Source organism: Lactuca virosa, chromosome 3 (genome assembly GCF_052849685.1).
Source record: "Lactuca virosa cultivar CGN04683 chromosome 3, Lactuca_virosa_CGN04683_v6, whole genome shotgun sequence".
Classification (NCBI taxonomy): domain Eukaryota; kingdom Viridiplantae; phylum Streptophyta; class Magnoliopsida; order Asterales; family Asteraceae; genus Lactuca; species Lactuca virosa.
The window spans coordinates 331,916,788-331,940,966 of record NC_136428.1 but is presented as its reverse complement, the minus strand read 5'-3'; the positions used below and the strand labels follow the sequence as shown (position 1 = coordinate 331,940,966).

At 34.8% G+C, this 24,179-nt stretch overlaps 1 protein-coding gene, 2 long non-coding RNA genes and 1 pseudogene across 3 annotated transcripts; all 4 read left to right on the top strand.

The window, feature by feature from the left end:
• The first annotated feature begins 12,976 nt into the window (after positions 1-12,976).
• On the top strand, positions 12,977-13,790 carry LOC145163081 (uncharacterized). The gene is made up of 3 exons (XR_013739548.1): positions 12,977-13,218; positions 13,484-13,562; positions 13,734-13,790. It is a non-coding gene; the product is annotated as an uncharacterized LOC145163081 (long non-coding RNA).
• Positions 13,791-13,960: 170 nt separating this feature from the next.
• Positions 13,961-15,999, top strand: LOC145164767 (uncharacterized). Its single transcript, XM_079083452.1, has 6 exons — positions 13,961-13,984; positions 14,401-14,535; positions 14,611-14,715; positions 14,809-14,978; positions 15,059-15,188; positions 15,994-15,999. The coding sequence occupies exons 1-6, from the start codon at positions 13,961-13,963 to the stop codon at positions 15,997-15,999; spliced, it is 570 nt and encodes a 189-aa protein (XP_078939578.1).
• Positions 16,000-18,225: 2,226 nt separating this feature from the next.
• Positions 18,226-19,205, top strand: LOC145167425 (calmodulin-like protein 3 pseudogene; annotated as a pseudogene).
• Positions 19,206-23,647: 4,442 nt separating this feature from the next.
• On the top strand, positions 23,648-24,179 carry LOC145163080 (uncharacterized). Its single transcript, XR_013739547.1, has 2 exons — positions 23,648-23,787; positions 23,853-24,179. It is a non-coding gene; the product is annotated as an uncharacterized LOC145163080 (long non-coding RNA).

The following is a 24,179-nucleotide window of genomic DNA, read 5'->3' as shown; positions in this document are numbered from 1 at the left end:
ATATTTCGTTTGAAAACTACATAGCCATGAGTCACACTCCACCTCACAATCCCAACCCAAACCCAAACAATCAAGATGCAAATACACCACCCCATCAACCAAGACAACAAACACAAGAACCTCTCATTGATATGCCACCTTGGAATCAAGCCCCTCCTCAAAACCAACCCAATTATCAACCTTCACAACCACACAACCAACAATTCCACCAAAACAATCAACCTCAAACCAATGCTTTTCATGTTCAACAACAAGTACATTACCCAAATCAACCCAATTACCAACAACCTCCAATGTACCCACAACAACAACCTCCTTACAACCAATACCCTAACTACCAACCTTATCCACCACCAATCTACAATCACCAACAATACCCATATCCACCTTACCAACAACCACCCAATTACATGCAACAATATCCCAATAACCCCAATCCACCCAATCCCCCTCAAGAGTTGACACTTAGACAAATGATGGAGACAGATGTTACTCACACACCCCTTGGTATTGTTTATCCCGCAAACCGCCGAGGGATTGAATTGAAGTCAAGTTTCATACATTAACTCACCAAGTTCCATGGGTTGGATAGAGAAGATCCTCAAAAGCATTTGAAGTCCTTTCATATGATATGTGTTAGCATGTTTCCCGAAAATGTGACATTGGATGATTTCAAGCTAACCGCCTTCCCTCTCACATTGGAAGATAAAGCTAGAGAGTGGTTATTCAACTTACCACCAGGATCTATTCACACAGTGCAGTCAAGAAGTCCAAGAGTTAGATACTCATTCGAAGGAACATAAAAGTTACGGTTATTACCTATGATGAAGAGATAACATATGGAGTCATATACAAGCCCTGCTTTGTTGATGATCCTGAGACGTAATCATCCTAAGGGGGAGATAATTGTAACGCCCACATATTCGGGCTAGTCAATTTAGAGACAATAAGCGTCAAAAATGACTTTTTGATGGAAGATTATTTAGAATAAATAATCTTAACCAAGTTCTATTATACGTCACAAGGGTTCCGTACATATAAAGAACGCCGAAATCCGAGTTATAACGAAGAAGTTATGACTCGTCGAAGTTTTACGGCAAAACCGGCACGGCACCGCGTAACATAAAAAGTGAATTTTTGATAAGTTACTTTTTATCCTTAGTGATCTAAATGAAATTCGTAATATACGTTAAACCGAGAACGTGCATAAAAAGAACGTCCAAATTTGACTTCGTATGAGGAAGTTATGATTTTTCTAAGATTTAGCATAACAGTGCACATCCCGGAATTCGAATTTTAGATCAATCATTTTTTTGCTGACACAAACTAATTGAGAATTTAAGATCTCATTAATAGGAGCTCAACGATAAAAAGACAGTCAAAAACGGAGTTCGTATGTAGAAGTTATGAATTTTACACGGTCGTTAACAGTGTAATCTTCTCATATTGTTAAATTTAAAATCTGACGAGAATTAGCCAATGGATTCTAAATGAAATTTGTAGATTACGTCTCCACCTACGCGTGGATATAAAGAACATCAAAAACGGAGCTTGTATGCGAAAGTTACGGAATTTAGAAGTCGGAATGGTGCTGCTGCGAAAGGGGTGACATGGCTTAATTTGGACCATTGCTTTCTCCCCAAGCCTTGCCACCAGAGGGTGACATGTGGCACCAACTCAATGAGTTGGAGGCCAAAACTCGACAAGTAGGTCCAAAATTCAGCCTATAAATAGCATGCGACGGTGCCTTCATTTTTCACACCAAAACCCTTTCACTTCTCTCTCTAACTTCTCGCTTTTCGGCTCGGAATTTCTGCCCCCACAGAGCCCGGTTCCTCGCTAAACCCCCTGTAAGTTGAGTTATGATTACTGTACTTTAAGTATAACTTATGTTTAAGTTCATTATCGTTATTATGAACCTATAAACAAGATTTATCAGTGATTCCAAGTTGTTATACTGATTGATCTACTTACGGGGATGATGTCTAGGCTTTGATTTAGTGAGGTGTTTAAAGTGGGATTTCCAAACAGTATACTTTGTATACCAAACGGACCCTACCTCCGATATGATCCTACCTGGTTGTTCCTTACTTGATAGGTCATGAAAGTAGACTTTGAGTTAATGATGAATCTAGACTAATAATTAGTCGCAGTAAAGACTATACTAAAACTTAGCGATAATGATGTTAGGTTTTGTCAAAGGAAAATAGAATCGTTAAAAGTGACGCGCTGTCCGAGTTTAGAATCATCACTTTAACAAGTGAGTGCATAGATACTTTCATCTTACACATAGATATGAAGTATTTAATATAAATTACATGCTATGTGTGCATATTATTTGTGTTCTTGATATCTATGCTGGATGAACCGAATATACATGTTTTATTTGATATAAACTATATATGTATTTTATACCCGTAAAAATATTGGGTAAAGATGGGTAGAGGAATGATGAGGGATGAAAGCTGATATAGTTGAACATTGGTAGCTATGGACTTAGTGCCCTATAGTTGAACATTGGCAGCTGCGCCACAACCTGTAGATGTTTTTGAACTACGATGTACTCTAAACATCCTGGCAACTACGCCAAAAGGATAATATCGGCAGCTACGCCTAATAGAGAACATCGTAATCCTGACAACTGTGCCTAAAGGATAATATCGGCAGTTGTGCCTATTAGAAAACGTGATAATCCTGGCAGATGCGCCTAAATGATAATATTGGTAGTTGTGCGTAATAGATAACATTGATAGTTGTGTCATTGGCAGCGATGGACTTCGTGCCTATTCCTTAGGACAATCCTTAGGAATGAATGAGTGAATGATAGAGGATTCTTAGGGTAGATCCTTAAGAAATAAATGAGATAATAGGGATGGGAAATTGAGTTAATTGTTTGATTATTAAACATAATAATTATATTATTGTAGGTTGAAAACCCTATGTACTCACCAGGTTTCCCAACCTGACCCACTCAGTTTATTTGTATCACAGGTGTCGATATGAAGCTACATTACACTAAGAGATTAAAAGAGATGTAGATCACTAGTGTAAATGAATGTAAGGTCTGTTTATGCTTATGTTTCTGTATTGACGACGACATCCCAATGTTTTAAAATGAATAAAATACATTTCTTCGGAAATGCATTGATAATGTATTTATCATGTTTTTCTGGGAACAAATTCCGCAATAATATTTTTTAAAAACGGATATTCTGATTTTCAAATAAAGCATAAACAAATAGGTCTTCTCTGGCCGTGAAATTAGGGATGTCACAATATGTTCCATTAGGTGGTGTGTAGCACCAACCTTTCGTTTGTGCAAGATTTTGGTATTTTCAACTTTTATTGTGATTTGAGTCTTCACACTATACTATATAGGACACGGCGTGTCATTGTATGCTAGATTATCTTTGTGACATTTTCATGAAATATTGAGGTGGGATCACAACACTTGTATGAAAGATTGTGGTGGGATCACATCACTTGTATGAAAGACGGTGGTGGGACCACAACAAACTTGTATGTAAGACCATGGCAAAGGGAGACTGCACCAGGACTGTAGCAATGGAAATGATTATAAGACTATTGTGGGATCATAACATTCACATGGGTTGAAATATACCCCTAGGGCGGGGTCCACGATTATGTATGGTATGTGGTATTTTGGGGAACTCACTAAGCTTCGTGCTTACGGTTTTAAGTTTATTGTTTCAAGTACTTCTGGTTCCAAAGGAAAGGGTTTGGCATGATTGCATTGCATCTACTAGAGGATTCCACACTTTTTTATGACATTATACTCTGATGATCTTTTTGTTGGATTAGTGTCTAAGTCCATAACTATATTTGGTATGTACTTGACCCGGTTGTAGCATGGTCCTTTTGGGTTGCCTTCACCAAAGCAACTTGACAAGATGATTTATGGAGAGAGAGGATATTATGGTTTATTAATATATTATATGAATAATATATTAAAGGAGAAATCATATTGTTTAATTAATATTAGTCAAGAATTAATTAATAATTAATTTTGTGGTTAAAAGAGATTAATTAAATAAAGGGGACTTGAATTGTCAATTATAAGATAATTGAGTTTTAGGCTGTGGATCCTTATGGATATGAGGGTGAACGAAATTAGGGTGGAAGCCCACCTTAAAATCGTCCAAGCCTTATTCTAGAAGGTTCCTTGGACTGCTTAAGGCCTAAGTTATCCAATTAGGGTTTTGGCTGAAACCCTAGCAGCTCAGCTATTTAAGGACCCCTAGGGCTGCACATTTCGGTTACCAGAAGAAACCCTAGAGTTCCTATAGCTGAAATTATGTATCCATCCCCTCTCTTCTAGATCATCTTCTTGCCTTGGTGTTTGTAAGCCATTAGAGGTATTACACTTGTGATACTAGGCCCTCAAAGCTAGAAGATTCTTACAACTATCAAGAGGTAAACATCTAAACTTGTTTTTATATGTATTTCGATTTTGATATGCTAGATCTAGGGTTTGTAAGCTTTGGATAAATTTGCATGTACAATAGAGAAAACTAGATCCAAAGCTTTAGGGTTTTGCATGTGCACATAGGAATGTTCTTTTGCTCAAAACCCATTAGTGGTATCAGAGCCTTGCTTGGTTTCTATTGTATTTGATGCATGATATGTTTGTTCATTGCTTAAAATTGATTTTCTTACCTTCTGCCTGACAAACTCGTCGAGTCCCAAAGTGTACTCGATGAGTCAGATGAACTCGGCGAGTTCTGTAAGGGACTCGGCGAGTCGGGGAGTCAGACAGAGGGAAGTTCTGGATTTTGGCTTATTTTGACTTGGGATAATTACCATAATTGTTTTTAATTCCGAATTTTATTGATTCTATGTGATTATCTTTGTCAAAATAAAGGATATTTATCATTTAATTAGATAATTATTACCTTATTTGATAAATCTTAATTATTTGAATTATTTGATCAATTATCTTGCTTGTAATTGGATTAGGTCAAAATTAGATAATCACCAATTAAATGTTTAATTTTATTATTTGAATTTTGATGTAGATAGTTTTGAAATGTTTCAAAACTTGCCCTCAAGCTTTGGGATTTAAATTTTTTGATTAAAAGTTTAATTTTGAAATGATTGAATTCCAAACCCTAGAATTTTACAAGTTTAAAATTCAACCCTATACTATTATAATATTATAAAAAATAATTATTATATATGTATAAGATAACTACTAGTCTTACTATTAGTAGGCCTCATTCACGAAGCCGATCTATAAGGGGGTATAAGGTTTCTGCCTATAAAATGGCAGTTTAATGGGTGTCCACTCTCACCCACCGCTTCCTTGATTGGTGGAGGGTCGTTAGCCGAACGGGTAGGATAGGGCAACTAAATTCCTCACTAAAAGTATAATGATAAATAAAGTAACTAAATGTTTTTATAAAATTCCCAATCATAGTTACTTTAGGAAAAATGTGAAAATGATGCTATTCCATGAAATTACACTTTGTACCCTTGCCAAGACGTTAGTGGAGCGTGTGTGGTTAACCGACATACTAATTTGGGTCTAGTAAAGGTGGCAAAGGGTGACTCAATGTTTGTCATAGATCAATGGAGCGTGTGTGGCTAACCAACACATTGATTAGGTGACTGTAACATCGAGGGCACCATGTACATTTGCATGGTTATTCACACCTTGTTTGTGATCCTCGGTATCCCAGTCACAAACTTAAAGGGCATATCGAGATTTATACATTCCATTGAAAAGTTCAATGAATCTCAAAGATCTAGGAGTTTTCAATACATTTAAAACTTAATTTCTTTTGTTTTTCATGGTGGAAATTAGTGAATCGTCATTCACTTACCTTCAAATTATTTGCAATTTAAATTACGGCATCCCTCTTTTAAGCTGTAAATAATGTTGTTGGATCCTAGCCCTAATTTCTCAGTTGGGTGTTTAATTGGGGATTCTTATCTAATCAACTTTGTCTCTTTTCCCTTTCAAATGTCTAACTCGAACAACAACAACGCTTCAGGCTCAAACCCTTCAGGCTCATTCTCACTCATGAGTTTGTGTGGGAGGGTGATTTTTGATGGGACCAATTTCAATTATTGGATCCGGAACATCCACCTGGTCACCCGCTACGAGGACAAGGAGTATGTTCTCGATGAAAAGATACTTAATAGAGTTAGATAATGGACTTTACCTGAAGTAGCATACTCTGATCAGAATCAGCATACTCTTTCTTTAAGCTTCCTTTGATTTTTCTAAAACATCAAAATTATGATCAGAATCAGCATACTCTAAAAGATACTTAATAGAGTTAGATAATGGACTTTACCTGAAGTAGAGTCAAACTTTTGACTTTACCAGATCTTTCAGGTAAATCTGGTAGCTTCGCAACCAATGCCCCTTCTTTTGGCAAAAGAAACATATGGACTCTTTGGAAATGGTACATGATACTATCTCAGACTTATTCGTTCTCTTTACCATTAGGTCAAATGACTTGACCATGGCCGATCCCTTTCTATTGGGAAGAGAAAGCTTTTCTTGACTTCTAATGTTATCATTGTCAATGTCCATGGAAGTTTGGGAAGTTGATCTTCCAATCAAATGTTGCTTTATCAGTGCCCCAAATCATTGCTGATTTAGCAGCATCAAGCAAATATGTAAGATCATTAAGGGTCATGTCTTGATCTGTCATCAGGGTGTGACTGAAGAACCAAGTCAACAACCAGCTACCTCGAGACTTCGACACCCGACTCTCCCGACTTGCCAATAGGGATTGAGTGACCTTGAACTTTTCAAGTATTTGAACTTGTGGGATAGGGAGAATAATTGGAGGAGGTGGAGGAAGTGAAGCATGATTTCCAGTCCCATTAATGCACAACAAAGCGATTAATCCTTCACCTTGATTTCCATGTGGGATATCATCTTCAATAGGAAAGCTTGTTCCTAAAGATTTGGGAAGACCATAGTTGTCTTAACTAGACATCTATAATGGCAGAAATTCGAGTTTAGTTGATTTAAAGTCCTTAATACAACACCCAATATGAAATATTAAGGCTAGGATCCAACAAACTATTTATAACCGGAAGAGGGATGTCGTAATCCAAGCTATAAAATAGTTGAAGGTAGGTAAATGACGATTTACCAATTTCCACCATGAAAACGAAATATAATTAAGTTTTAATTGGATTTGAAACTCCTAGATCTTTTGAGATACATTGAACTTTCAATGGCATGTTTGAATCTCGATTGTGCCCTCTCAAATTTGTGACTGGGATGCCGAGGATCACAAACAAGGTGTGAATAACCATGCAAATTGACTTGGTACCCTCAATTTTATCACCTAATTGATGTGTCGGTTAACGACACACGCTCCACCAATCTATGATAAACTTAAGTTAACCTTCGCCACACATTGTCAGTCCCATGTTAATGTGCCGGTTAACCACACACGCTCCAATAACGACTTAAAAAAGGTGCAAATTGTAATTTCATGGGTTAGCACCATTTCACATTTTCCTAAGTAACTAAGATTGAGATTTTATAAGAGTTTAGTTACTTAGTATTTATCATTATACTTTTAATGAAATGAGAATTAGAGTCCTATCCTACCTGTTCGGCTAACGACCCTCCACCAGTCAAGGAAGCGGTGGGTGAGAGTGGACATCCATTAAACTGCCATTTTATAGGCAGTAACCTTATACCCCCCTTATAGATCGGCTTCGTGAATGAGGCCTACTAATGGTAAGATTGACTTTATCTTATACATATCTATATAATTAAAATTATAATAATAGTATAAGGGTTGAATTTTAAACTTTTAAATTCTAGTGTTTGATTTGGAATTAAAGTATAAATGGGGAGGTAACTTTGCAAATTCCAAAACGTGAGGGCAAGTATTGAAACTTTTCAAAACTCTTGGATTTTCATAACTTATGAGTTTAATTAAAGTTTTAAGACTTTAATGAAAAGACTCTTGAACATCCAAAACTTGAGGACAAGTTATGGAGTCGTAAAACAATTTATGAGAAAAAGACTCTTCATTTTGTAACCTATGGCACTTTTATGAGTTTTAAGATTCATAAATGTGACTTTCCATATAACTTGAGGACAAGTTACAAAAACACATTTTATGAACTACTCTTAGATCAATTTGGATTGAAAACAACTAACACATAATTTTTTCATTAATCTAAATTAACTCGTAAAACAAGGTGACACAAAAACTTAGGTAATCCATAGCTTGAGGACAAGTTATGGAGTCCATACAATTTCATTAAGATCAAGAATTACACTAACAAACAATTTGCATATAATTCTTATGATCTACCAAAACTCATAAGCATGAACAATCCACATCAACAATTTTCAAGACTCATATAAACATATATAAAACTTGAAACTTTGATAATAACTTTGAAATTGGTTTACCATAATCATTACCACATTAAAAATATGTTTTCTTAAGTCCAAAACAGTTTAAGGTAATGATTCTAGACCAATTCCAGCACCAAAACACGAAGATATGTTGTCAGGGGGTCCAACTCGTCGAGTGCATGAACAAACTCAGCGAGTTGGATGAGTTTACACTTGGTCTCGTCGAGTCACTCTATGGACTCGGCGAGTCCACTGCCCAGACAGCAAGAAAATCGATTTTTTAAGCAGTTTGCATCAAGTATAATTGAAAACAACTCATGGCTCTGATACCACTGATGGGTTTTAGTATACTACACCATCCTATGGTGCACATACAACCCTAAATACCTTGGATCTATATTTTCAATAATTATACATACAAATGGTTTCCAAGGAATTAAACCTACAACTAGCATGCATTTGATATAAACCATATAATATACTAGTTAGGATAACATACCTTTTGATGGAGCTTGAAGTCTTGATGTATCTAGCATTAAGAACTTAGCCCCAATAGTGTGGAAGCCTCAAGTGGAATCATAACACATCATGAACAAAGGATGAACTTGAGAAAGAATCTCCATGCACCCAAAACCACCATGAACTCCAAGAATACACTTGTGTCGATTTTGGGCAATGAAGTATGTATTTATATGTGGGATTTCTAGGGTCATGGATATAACCCAAATCCATACCCATGGGTCTTATGATCCATGGTTCATGTGGCCCAACTCTTTATGTATCCACACATAAGCTTGGTCCAACATGGATCATAATCCCAACACACATAAATATAACTAATTAACATAATTAGTCCCCATAGATTTAATTAGTCACCTTTTGATCACTCAATCAATTCTAAATTAATTCTTGATCAAGACTAATTAAAACCATATGATTTCATATTAATATATTAGTACTTATAATATATTAATAAATCATATATATCTTCTCTCAAGAGTCCATCCTAACAAATTGTCCTAATGATATGCAACCCAAATGGACCATGCTACTCTCGGGTCAGGTACATACCAATAATAGTTATGGGCTTAGACATCTAATCCAACATTTGTTACCAGGTTCAGGGCAGAGTTCATGCATGCTATTGAGATACAAAATTTTTCTAGCGAGTTTCAGGACCTTACACAGACGACAGAGACTATGGCATAGATCACCGCCAAGTTTAGGGAGAGGGATTTACTGGTTCTGCAGTACGCCGCAGATGATGATATAAAGAAGACATGATATACCTGTTATTGTGTTGTTTGATTCATGTGTTAATCAATCATTTGTGTCTCTTGCTCTTAGCAAGAGGTTTGATGTCACCCCTAGAGTATTGGATTATCCTTAGCTAGTAGAGATCGCCGACGATTGTACCGTGGGCACTTTGCGAGTTCATGAGGGTTGTGTATTGGAGATGTTCAGGGAGCGATTTCCTATCGATCTTGTTCCTATTCCTCTAAGAAGGACGAGGATCATTTTGGGGATGGATTGGTTGAGCGAGAATGGGGTTGTGATCGATTGTGAACAGCAGTTGGTACAAGTTTGAACCCGAAGTGGGGGAGAACTGGTTATTCTAGGCGAGGGCGCACGAAGCGACCCAACTATGTGTTCAGTTGCGAGGGCTCGGAGATAATTGCAGCATGGGTGTTTGGGATTCCTGGCTTATCTTGTAGATACTCGAGTTAAGGGGAAGAGGTATTTGGATGTCGTACCTATCGTCCGGGATTTTCCTGATGTGTTTCCTTAGGAATTGCCGGGAGTGCCTCCTGAGAGGCAGGTGGAGTTTTGGATTAATCTGGTTCTAGGTGCGACTTCGATATCCAAGTCACCGTATCACTTGGTACCTCCAGATATGCAGGAGTTGTCCACACAACGATAGGAGTTGTTGGACAAAGGGATTTATCAGACTGAGCAGTTCCCCGTGGGGAGCCCCTATTTTGTTTGTGAAGAAGAAGGATGCATCTCATCGTATATGTATCGATTACAGGGAGCTAAAAAAGTTAACGGTGAAGAAACGTTATCCACTTTCGAGGATCAATGACTTGTTTGACCAGCTTCAGGGTACATCTTGGTTCTCTAATGTTGACTTTATAATCAAATGAGGTTCAAAGATGAGGATATCTAGTAGACGGGCTTCAGGATTCGTTATGGGCATTATGAGTTTGTGGTGATGTCATTCGGGCTCACCAACGCATCAATATCGTTCATGGATCTCATGAACCAGGTGTTCAGGCCGATGTTGGACCAATCTGTGATCGTGTTCATTGACAATATATTGGTCTACTTTAAGACCAAAGATCAGCATGAAGAACAATTGCGATAGGTACTTAACACTTTGAGGAGGGAGAAGTTTTATGGCAAATTTTCCAAGTATGAGTCCTGGTTGCGCGAGGACATCCTGGTCGACCCGGACAAGATTGAGGTCGTGATGCGGTGAGAGGTTCTGAGGTCTCCATATGAGATTCAAAGTTTCCTTGGTTTAACAGGGTATTACCGGAGGTTCATCCAGAATTTATCTAAGGTTGTAGTTCCTGTGACGAAACTGATGAAGAAGAATATCACTTTCCGGTGGGGGCCTGATCAGCAGTCTAACGTGATGGCTGATGCTTTGAGCCACAAGACGTCTAGTGCGAGTGTCAAAATCTAGATAGAAGATTAAAAAAATATATTGGATTCCACATATCATTATTTTATGTGTTGAAAGATAAGTAGTAACAAAAGGTAGGAATATATATATATATATATATATATATATATATATATATATATATATATATATATATAGAGAGAGAGAGAGAGAGAGAAACATGACCGGGTGATGAATCATTTTAAAGCGAGGACTCGTGAGGACACCTTAAAAAAATTGAAAAAAAATCTAAAAAAAATACAAATCATAAAATCGAGCATAGATCTAGATCCGGGAGAAAAAAAATTGGGAAGAAAATTTGGATCATTAAAATTGAATCATGGATCAATTTTAATGATGAAAAAAAAAATGATGTGTTGTCATGTTTTCATTGGTTCAAATATGTGCTGCCCTTATCATTCATTTTCCATATAACCCTTCCCTATATATATATATATATATATATATATATATATATATATATATATATATATATATATATATATATATATATATATATATGGAAGGGTTATATGGAAATGAATGATAAGGGCAGCACATATTTGAACCAATGAAAACATGACAACACATCACTTTTGAGTAACTACATAAATAACTTTCACAATACATTACTTGTGAATATAGAAATGAACACGTGTCATTTAATTATTGGTTCCAGCATATGTTGTTCTAGTTATTCGTTTTCCAAAGAACTCATTTATATATATATATATATATATATATATATATATATAGAAAGGATCATTTGAGAAATCATATTTTCCCGAGAACCTGAGAACTAAAAGTGGACCGTTAGATTAAAAAAGTTAAGGGATAAGATCTTTGATGGTAATTTTGTAAATAAATAGAAAAAAAACAAGGAAGGGTATCTTAATAAAATAAGATAAGGGCATTTAAGGGAACAGGTAATTAGCTCCCCAAATAAACATATCAGATCGTGATTAGTCTTTCTATCGCTCGTTCCCTTCTCCGATTCTTCACCGACTCCATCGACCTCCTCCCTCTTTGTCGACCCCTCCCTCCTCCCTCTAACAACCACCCTACATCTGTCAAAAACCACCGCCTTCATTGAAGATTCTCCGATGATTGATGGATTTAACATCGCGGTGGTTGTGTCATTCTTCCCTCTCGAAGTTTCGTGCCCTAATAAATCAGCCAGAGGTCCGATCGCTCCGAACCTCCCGATTCTCCTTCGCCTCTAAGCTTCCGGTCTCTGAGCCAGAGGACGACTCGATGTTCGGAAACAGCAACACCGTCCGTTCAATCCAGAGTCGTCACTTTCTCGCCTTCAGATATGGATCCACAATCGATCCATATTTCGTAGTCGTTATCATCAATCGACATGGAATCCAAAATCCTCCAATGATCTAGGCTTAATTGTCGTTGATCATCAACAATTCATGCTTAATTGTTGTATGAATCGTTACTTTCTTCCAAGTTCAAACCCTGCACTTCTGTCGTCAACCATCCATAAATCGATCTACCTTCCACCACCGGTCGCCCAAATCGACTCTCTTTCGTACCCAACCGATCATCAACAATCCGGGGTCGACGTCCCACCAGCGGAGACGAGGCAGACGATCGCCCCACCCCGTCGTCACTTCTTTCAAGAATCACTGCTTCATCCTGGATCTCCATCGGCTTTTACGTTTTCATCTAGATAGATCTTCATCCAACACCTCATCTCTCCAGCGACTGGAAACTTCCTTTGCATCTCTTTGCTGCTTCGATGGTCGCTACCACCGCTTAACCACCGACCAACTATGCTAACCCCTTTTTCTCATAAAGTCGGCTTCAGGTGTTCAGCTTGGGCTAAAACCCTTCAGAATCACCGACTTTCTCCACCGCATTTGTTTCTGGGTATTTCCACAGTGTTCAATTCAAGCTCTCCGTTCGTCAATCACAGAACCACAACGCTAACTGCACAACTGGTGGCGCTCAACAGCGGCGGTGCTAATCGTCGGAGGGTGCAGCGGCGGTGTTCTACCCTGCGGCTTCACTCTTGAGAGCTTTCATCTTGACAACGCCTTATGTTCCAACAATCTGCGAGCATGTGTGAGAAATCGGCGGAAAGACTTACGCACCTAACTTCTCACCACCATCATCGACTTCATAATTACCCTATTTAGTTCTTAAAATCGACCCTGTGAGGATTTCGAATCAGGTGATTATCTTTCAAATTGGTGCTTAGTTCTTACATTTTTATTGTTATTTGAAGGTCTGATACAATTCTGAATAAGGTCTGATGCAATTCTGATTTATAAACCCGAACCTGTAATTTCTTTTAGGCAACCACTTATGAAACCAAAACCTATCAAATGTTCTTTGTCAGGAAGAAAAAGATTACCCCTTTTTGCAGAAATATCTACAATTGCTTACCAATTTCGCCATAACTTGACATTCAAATTATTTTTACTTTCTATGTTCAGGTTATGTGAGGAGGATGACTCATCGTATCCCAGGAATACAATTCGGTTATACGCACCCAGTTGGTTTTGAGATTTCAAAGTAAGTTTAATGTTGAACAACTGTTTGATAAAATGCTTAAATCAGATTTTTGAATTACTCACACAATACCCATCATGTTGCATCTCGATTAACACCATGTACTCATGTAGTACCATTTAAGGTATCTGATATGACCAGTACCAATTAACTTCAAGCATAATTGATCTGTAGGATCCAATTCCAACATGATTCATAGCAACCATCAACCCCTCAGACAATGAAAGGTTTGTATAATATTTTTTTTAATTATTTACAAAAAAAAAATTATTTCGTCATGCAAACATTTGACAAGTATATTTTGTTATTCTATATTATTTTTTTTATAAAAAAATGTAACATCTTTTTTAACAAAGTAACCGCATAGCTAGAATCTCATATGCAAGCGGAACAGTGATAGGATGGATTCTCCTTCCGGAATTGAGGTACATACTATTACTCTAATACTCTTTACTTCTTGCCAATTACCTCAAGAATCAGTGATCCCAATGTTCTCTTTTTCTAGAGACATATTACTAACATCCGACGGAGTTGATGTATTGAATGGCTATCATGAGATGTGGATAAAAGCGCATTTTTGGTAAAAGTCTTCTCATTTCACATTTTTATTTACTTCTTTTTATAAGAAATAGCTAAGAAAGCTTCCAAAAGTATGTCACTTGCATAAAAAAACAAAACTAACTATCTTCAAATCCTTAACTATCTTGCATAGGTAAACCATTACCCTATCCATTCCTTCCAAACCGAAATTCTTTCCTGATTTGAGTTCTTCAGTTGATAGATTCAATCGACATTTTGCTCTATATCACAACACATGTATGTGAATCATTCTCTTCAACAGGTTGGATGCAAAATGGGCTGCACATTCTGTGCAACTGGAAGTATGGGATTCAAGAGCAACCTCTCAACAGGAGAGATTGTAGAACAATTAGTACATGCTTCTCGATTATCACCCATTCGCAATGTTGTTTTCATGGTAAATACCTCAAAAAAAAACTTGTTTTCCTTGAAATTTATGCCACTACAACTGATACCATCATCTTGTATTCAGGGAATGGGAGAGCCATTAAACAACAACAATGCTTTAGTTGAAGCTATTCGAGTAATCACGACATTCCCTTTTCAGCTTTCACCCAAGAAAATTACTGTCTCAACGGTTTGTTTTGTTTGCTCCATTTTACATCCTCAATATTAGTCTTTTTAAGAACATTTCTGGATTCATATCTATCATTCTCATAATTTCTTGTAGGTTGGAATAATTCATGCAATAAACAAGCTTCATGGTGACTTACAAAATATAAACCTAGCAGTGTCTCTTCATGCACCAGTTCAAGATATTAGGTGTCAAATAATGCCTGCAGCTCGTGCTTTTCCTTTAGAAAAACTTATGAATGCTTTAGCAGAATATCAAAAGAAAAGGTAGCTCTTTTTTTGCTTCTTTTTTTAATTTCCTCAAAGTGTAAAATTACTAAAATACCCTTCTGGTATTGACTTTACAGTCAGCAAAAGATTTTCATTGAGTACATAATGCTGGATGGTGTGAATGATGAGGAGCAGCATGCCCACCAGCTTGGTAGATTGCTTGACACATTTGAAGTGGTGAGAATGAGATTCAAATTTGTTTTTAGAGTAAATTACAATTTTGGTCCCTGAGTGTTGCTGTTTTTTTAATTTTGTTCCCAAAAACTTTTCTCTTGCAATTTTTGTTCTTATTTACATGTGATTCACATATGAATCACATGTTATTCACATGTAAATCACATGTTATTCACATATGAATCACATATAAATCATATATGAATGAGATGTGATTCACATGTAAATCACATGTGAATCACATGTAATTCATATATGAATTACATGTGATTCACATGTAAATCACATATGAATTACATGTGATTCACATGTAAATCATATATGAATTAGATGTGATTCATATATGAATTACATGTGAATCACATCTAATTCATATATGATTTATATGTGAATCACATGTAATTCATATGTGATTCACATGTAATTCATATATGATTCACATATAAATTACATGTAATTCACATATTAATCACATGTAATTCACATGTAAATCACAAGTGAATCACATATCAATTACATGTGATTCACATGTAAATCACAAGTGAATAACATATGAATTACATGTGATTCACATGTAAATCACTAGTGAATCACATATGAATTACGTCAATATGCACACATGCATTTTGTGTGAGTGGTCTTTGTTAATTTTTTTTTTATTTTCTTGTGAATTTCACATTTGAATCTTAAAAGATACAATCACATGTGAATATCACATTATATAATCACATTTGAATCTTACATGATATAATCACATGTGAATCTTACATGATATATACTTGTGCATTTTTCTGAGTGTTCTTGCATTAATCAATTTTTTTTTTAAATTTTCTTGTAGGTTTGAAGAATTTGTTGAAAATATTAAAGAGGTGAAAAGTGATAAATTGAAGAAAATATAGAAATGCTGATATGAATAAATGATAACATTGTGAATCTTTGTAGTTTTTTTATATTTTATTTTGTATCGAATAAAATACTTGTATTATGTTTATAGATTGATTAATAAAAATGAGATTTTTATAATTTACTTACGAATATTATACTATAAGAAATATGTATATATGCATTTGAAAAAATATGCATATATGCACCTAAAACGTTGATTTTTTTGTTAAAAAAATGCAGTTTGAAAAAAAATTGCACTTTTTTTATAAAAATTGCAGCTTTTTTTTTTTTTTTTTGAAAAAAATGCAGTTTTTCTGAAAAAAAAATACAGTTTTTTTTAAAAAAATGCAGTTTTTTTGAAAAAAAAATACAGTTTTTTTTTGAAAAAAAGATGCAGTTTTTTAAAAAATATTTTTTTTTTCATTTTTTTTTAAATTCATGTTTTTTGAAAAAAATTAAAAAATCTCAATTTTTTTAAAAAATCGAAAATTATTTTTTTTTAAAAAAAATAAATCCGAAATTTTGAGTTATTTTTGTTAATTTTTAGAAATTTATATTAATATATTAAATAACACATAAACGTTAAACATTAAATGAGATTGATAAGATGACGATCATGTCCTTAACGAATTATTTTTGATCCAACTCTCCACTTTTAGTTTTCGGGTTCTCGGAAAACTTTGAGTTATCAACCGATCTCAACCATATATATATATATATATATATATATATATATATATATATATATATATATATATATATATATATATATATATATATATATATATATATATATATATATATATATATATATATAACAGAAGTTACTTAAAGGACAAAATATAAACTTTTCACTACAATGTAGGGACTATTATTGTAATTTACATTATAAAACAATAAAAGAAAGACGTGTTTAGGTGGTTGGAGAGGCTCAACGGATCTATGAAATTGGAATAACGCGGAAAGCGTAAAAGGGGCCGGCAACATTAAGCAAGCGACCGTTTATATAAAGTCGAGGCATACAAGCGCGTGATAGTGATTTCCATGAGGTCACAATGTTTCCTTGCTTTATTTCTTAAATTAAATACATCTTTTTCATAACAAAAAAAATTTATATAAGTCTGGTTGATTTTACGTTACTTAATAAGTTATAACGAATTAGTTAAATGTTTAAAATATACATAATATGTAAAAAAAAGTTTATAGATACTGACTGCTTGTAAATAATCCGAATTCAAAACTGATTTTTGAACAACAATATGTCAAATACTTGTTTATGTATATATATATATATATATATATATATATATATATATATATATATATATAAGTTATGCTATCAAATATGTAACCTTTGATAAAATATTAAAATGATATGAGTTAACTGGTTATTTATATAAGTTATACCATATGTTTAGATTATGTTATATTGTAATGATCGTTAGTTAGTAACTTGAAAAACTAGGGAACATGTTCATGGTAAAAGAAACATTGAAGCTTTTAAAACGACCAAAATTAAAAAACAATAATGTATTCTTTTTATAATAGATCAATATTATATTTTTATGCAAACACATAGCACTGCAATGTTTAACTAAATGATTATTATTTGGAAATTTCTATACGTACTTCCCAAAGTGCTTAATATACCCTAGAGTGGAACAGTGTTTGTGTATCACCATGATTTGATCATTTATATAAATGAGAAAGTTATATTAAACTTATAGTTATAGGCATTTATACGAGTGTTGGTTAAAAAAATTATAAAATAAGTAAATATGATTTCACTATTTTTATTATTATTATTATTATTTTTGCAATAGTCTAAAAATTGTTTTATAGCTTTTGGTTTGTTTCGGAAATTTCACTTATATTTTTGGTATTGTTAATAAATTACATAGAAATTTGTTGCATAGCTTTTGGTTTGTTTTGGAATTCATTAATTATTCAATGTGTGTTGGAAGGAATTAAATTCTATTTCTCATTATTATTATTATTATTATTATTATTATAAATACCATCAATTTATTTCTAGTCATTTGTGTAATTTCTTTTTATTTTTTGAAAAATATCTAATAAATGATAATTATGTCATTTTCAGAACTTTTTTATGCAACAAGAAATAAATTAGTAAACCAACCCTCACTCCATGTCCAGTGACACCTTGTATTATAAGAAGATGTTTCTTCCCTTCACTTTCCTTCATCAACTTCTTCTGCAAAAACCAGCTTAAAAATGGCTGCAATTTGCTCCAGAATTTTCCTCTTCTACAATCTCATCTACACAATCTTCCTCTCTCTCATTCCAAAAAAACTCAGACATTACCTCCCTTCTTCATACAATCCACACCAACAACAACAACAACAGATCCACGACCTCACCACCACCACCACTCCATTACTTCCACCTCCATCAACACCGCGTTCTTCTCGCATGGATTCCGACCAACTCCACCGCATCTTCCAGATGTTCGACAAAAACGGAGATTCCAGAATCACCAAACAGGAGCTCAACGAGTCCTTAGAGAACATGGGGATATTCATCCCAGACTCGGATCTAGTTAAAATGATCGAAAACATCGATGAAAACAACGACGGATGTGTTGATATCGACGAGTTTGGTGCTCTGTACAAATCGATCATGGACGACAGGGAAAACGAGGAGGATGTGATGGAAGCCTTCAATGTGTTCGATCAAAATCGAGATGGGTTTATCACTGTGGAAGAATTGAGATCGGTGTTGGAGTCGCTAGGGCTGAAGCAAGGGCGGCAGGCGGATGATTGCAGGCGGATGATCATGAAGGTGGATGTTGATGGTGATGGGATGGTTAGTTTTACGGAATTTAAAGAGATGATGAGATCAGGTGGGTTTTCCGCCATGGCTCAAAATTAAAAGCTTGAAATACACACCGCTTATGATCTGATTAATCAAATCATTCATTCCAATTATGTTCATTTGTTTGTTAATTTCGTTTTTTATGATCTGGGGATGATTTTAGGACTTTAAAAGAGTCTTTTTTTTATAATGATCTTTATTTTGGGGGTTTTATGTTCTTGACCTCGAACCCAAGATACAATCCCAACATGAATTTCTGTAAGGATGTATATAGTTCGATCATCATTGATTCTTTAATTTTATTGGAGAAATTACATTTTAAGTTTTTTATGATATGTGTCACTGAACGATGAGGATCTTCCTTCTGGACTTGTTCTATAATTGATATATATTTTATTTTAATTTAAGTTGGACTAAATTACAAATTTGGTCCCTACGTTTTATCCAAAATTGCAAGTTCCTTCTCAATTTTGAAATCGTCTTGTTGTTGTCTTCCAATTCTCTAATTCGTTGTGTAGATGGTCTCAACCAGCTAAATTGATGTCAAAGTTTGTCCAGACATTGAATTTTGAATAAAACAGTCGGTTAACTATTTTTTTTATGATAACAAACGTTATAAAAATTTATTAATTTATTAAACATAACAACTATCAAAATCTTAAGTATGAAGATAGATTGTCCAAGGATATTTGATTTTCTATTTTTCTTCCTATTCATCTTCTTATTATTTTTAGATTCAATAGAATTTCCTAACTAACTTCAACCAAACAGATACAAGCATGTTTTGAAAATTGGACCGGACCGGATGGTTCAAAAGGTTAGGCACCAAAAGTTTTTTTTTTTTTTTTTTAATTCTCAAAAAACCACTTTTTAGCAAGGTTGCAGAAATCGTTCGACGTTAGCTCGGCGGTGGACTGTGTTCAAGGGATTAATCGGCTAGGCGGAGATTAATCGGGGGATTAATCGGTGACCATTAATTATTAAAAAATTAATAAATAAAACATTAATCCTAAGAATATAACATTATATCTATTAAAAAGTTACTAAAAATTAATAAATATAACATTATAACATGATACTATTATTACAAAAACCATTTTGATCCCTAATACATCAGATCTAAATAACCAACAATTGCATTTGGATCCAAGTCTGCATAAAATGGGGAGAAAAAAGTGTTATGAACAATGGGTTCCAATAGCATCGGGAAGAGATGTGGACCTGCAACCTGTTGTCTACTGCATTTGGAACTTTGTGAATGTTGAGGGAATTCAATAGCAGGAGGCTGTGGATATGTGGGAATTCCATGATCGATGATTACATCCTGATTATTGATATATAACACACAAGAGGTGGCGCATGTTGTAGAAGCTTTAGAAGGCGAAGACTGGTTTAGCTTTGAGGATGACGACTGACGGACTGCGATGACGTGAATGGAAGAAAAAGACGGTGTCGGAGGAAGGACGGATGGCATCGAAGAAGAAGATGTCATCGTTTTAGAAGCTTCAGTTCATGCTTTCTTTCGTTCCTACAGACTACAGAGAGAATTTCAAAAAAGAAAAGAAATGAATGCGATGGAGTGAGAAGAACCCTAGCATTAATTCTAACAATTTGAAACTTTTGCCCTTAAAGTTTTTTTTTTTTTTTTTTTTTTTTTTTTTTTACCGATTAGGGCGCCTAGGCCCGCCTAGACCCGATAATCTCCGTCTTTGACCGATTTTGACTACGTCCGATAATAGGGTTCGATTAGCTATAAACGTCGACGGTGGAGGACCGCCAAGCGCCTAGGCGCAGATTAATCGGCCGCCTAGGCCGATATTTGCAACACTGCTTTTTAGCAAACTAATGGAACCAATGCAAAAGCCAATTTATAATAAAAAAATGTTTGGATAATCGCTTATTAACTTATTAGCATAGTCATGGCCACCAAACACAAACATACTTTAAAGTTTTTTTTTCGTCTTGATATTTATAAGGTATCATCTATCACCTATTTTAGAGTAAATTAAACGAATCGTCTCTCGTGCAGGTGTAGTTCATATTTTCAAAAATTTATTCGGATCGTCCCTCATTTGATTAAAAGTAGCATATATCATCCCTCGTTAGTTTAAATATACACGATTCATCCCTTGCGAGAGATAAAATGACTATTCTGTCCTTTTTATTCTTTTTTTTATTTATTTTATTTTTCTTACAATTACTTATAATATACAAAATTAAATTAAAAAACTCCATCCACCTTATCCTAACCCCTTCCTTTTTAAACCCTCCATCCCCTAAATCCATTGACAGAAAATTATCATCACCGCCGGACCATGACCACCACAGGACCACCGCCCCCAACGATCGACCATCACTTTTTTTTCTTTCGAAAACACCATCTATGACTCCTTTTCCCTTGTTCTTCTTCCTAGCAGTCCTTAAGCCAACAACGAACCATTTCATCTTAACCATTCACAATAACCGTTCTTCGCTTCATTGAGATAAACAACGCACAAATAAAAAGAGGGTGCTTTATACTTGATCTGTAACGAACAAGAAACGGGAAGGTGAGGGGTGTGTTCGATTGAGAGCAATATACCTGGGTAATTGCTTGATTAAGGAAAAAAAAAAGAGAATGCGCTTTCATTTTTCTTGTTTATGGTTGTAAATTGAAGCGAGAATAGGAAGAAGGACCCACATATGGTGATCGATTGGAGGGAGAAGAAGAAGAAGACGACCTATATGCGATTGAAAGTGGGGGCAGAAGAAGAGGACATTATCGAAGCTATCGTCAGAGGTCTTTGCTGCCATCGCCGGAGAAAGAAGGTGGTGGATCGCACGTTTGATATCGCCTTTTGGTGAAAAAGAGGGAAACAACGAAAGAGGGGGGGGGGGGGGGCTTTCGTTGTGGAAGGATGTATTTTTTAATTTGTATTTTCTTTGTATTTGTTGGTATTTGTCGCTGTCTGTGGATTAAGTGCCATATGTCGATAGGTTATATGTCACTATCGAATATGATGTCTAGTTTGTAGGATATGATATAAAATGTGTAACCCTCAATAGTCTAGGGGCTATATTGTAAATATGTTTTTCGTACTGTAATCATATGATTGCAATTCAATTATGTAACCGACTCCTTTGAGCCTATAAATAGGGCCTTTGCCCATATGGAATAAACAAGTTAAGTTTGAGTGTTTAAGACTTGAGTTGAATCTTAAAGTTCTTCCTCTGTTGAAATAGTTGTTCTATTTCTGAATAGCAGAGCGTCTATCCAAAGTATCCAAAACCATCCATCTAATCATCATCAAGATCATCCTTACGCATCATTCAGGTATAATCATCCATTTTTATCGTTATAATCGTCAATTATAATATGTTGTTTCAAATTGGTATCAGAGCAATGACGTATAAAGCCATTATTATTTAAGACATTATTGAATACACGTGTCCTTTCGTTGTGGAAGGATGTATTTTATAATTTGTATTTTCTTTGTATTTGTTGGTATTTGTCGCTGTCTGTAGATTACGTGTCATATGTCGATAGGTTATATGTCACTATCGAATATGATGTCTAGTTTGTAGGATATGATATAAAGTGTGTAACCCTCAATAGTCTAGGGGGCTATATTGTAAATATGTTTGTCGTATTGCAATCATACGATTGCAATTCAATTATGTAACCGGCTCCTTTGAGCCTATAAATAGGGCCTTTGCCCATATGAAATAAACAAGTTAAGTTCGAGTGTTTAAGACTTGAGTTGAATTTCAAAGTTCTTCCTCTGTTGAAATAGTTGTTCTATTTCTGAATAGCAGAGCGTCTATCCAAAGTATCCAAAACCATCCATCTAATCATCATCAAGATCATCCTTACGCATCATTCAGGTATAATCATCCATTTTTATCGTTATAATCGTCAATTATAATATGTCGTTTCAAATTGTTTGAAACGACATAATATAATTGACGATTATAACGATAAAAATGGATGATTATACCTGAATGATGCGTAAGGATGATCTTGATGATGATTAGATGGATGGTTTTGGATACTATGGATAGACGCTCTGCTATTCAGAAATAGAACAACTATTTCAACAGAGGAAGAAGTTTGAGATTTAACTCAAGTCTTAAACACTCAAACTTAACTTGTTTATTCCATATGGGCAAAGGCCCTATTTATAGGCTCAAAGGAGCCGGTTACATAATTGAATTGCAATCGTATGATTGCAATACGACAAACATAATTACAATATAGCCCCTAGACTATTGAGGGTTACACACTTTATATCATATCCTACAAACTAGACATCATATTCGATAGTGACATATAACCTATCGACATATGACACTTAATCTACAGAGAAAATACAAATTATAAAATACATCCTTCCACAACGAAAGGACATGTGTCTTCAATAATGTCTTCAATAATAATGGCTTTATATGTCATTGCGTATAAAGCCATTATTATTTAAGACATTATTGAAGACACGTGTCCTTTCGTTGTGGAAGGATGTATTTTATAATTTGTATTTTCTTTGTATTTGTTGGTATTTGTCGTTGTCTGTAGATTAAGTGTCATATGTCGATAGGTTATATGTCACTATCGAATATGATGTCTAGTTTGTAGGATATGATATAAAGTGTGTAACCCTCAATAGTCTGGGGGGCTATATTGTAAATATGTTTGTCGTATTGCAATCATAAGATTGCAATTCAATTATGTAACCGGCTCCTTTGAGCCTATAAATAGGGTCTTTGCCCATATGAAATAAACAAGTTAAGTTTGAGTGTTTAAGACTTGAGTTGAATCTCAAAGTTCTTCCTCTGTTGAAATAGTTGTTCTATTTCTGAATAGCAGAGCGTCTATCCAAAGTATCCAAAACCATCCATCTAATCATCATCAAGATCATCCTTACGCATCATTCAGGTATAATCATCCATTTTTATCGCTATAATCGTCAATTATAATATGTCGTTTCAAATTGGTATCAGAGAATGTCGTAAGCCCTGACATATAAAGCCATTATTATTGAAGACACATGTCCTTTCGTTGTGGAAGGATGTATTTTATAATTTGTATTTTCTCTGTAGATTAAGTGTCATATGTCGATAGGTTATATGTCACTATCGAATATGATGTTTAGTTTGTAGGATATGATATAAAGTGTGCAACCCTCAACAGTCTAGGGGGCTATATTGTAAATATGTTTGTCGTATTGTAATCATACGATTGCAATTCAATTATGTAACCGACTCCTTTGAGCCTATAAATAGGGTCTTTGCCCATATGGAATAAACAAATTAAGTTTGAGTGTTTAA

Bases quoted from the DNA above. Each gene is read 5' to 3' on its own strand.
- LOC145164767 (XM_079083452.1), top strand. From the start codon at position 13,961: ATGGATTCTCCTTCCGGAATTGAG. The intron at 13,985-14,400 runs GTACATACTATT...TCTCTTCAACAG, and splicing joins ATTCTCCTTCCGGAATTGAG to GTTGGATGCAAAATGGGCTG. The intron at 14,716-14,808 runs GTTTGTTTTGTT...AATTTCTTGTAG, and splicing joins AGAAAATTACTGTCTCAACG to GTTGGAATAATTCATGCAAT.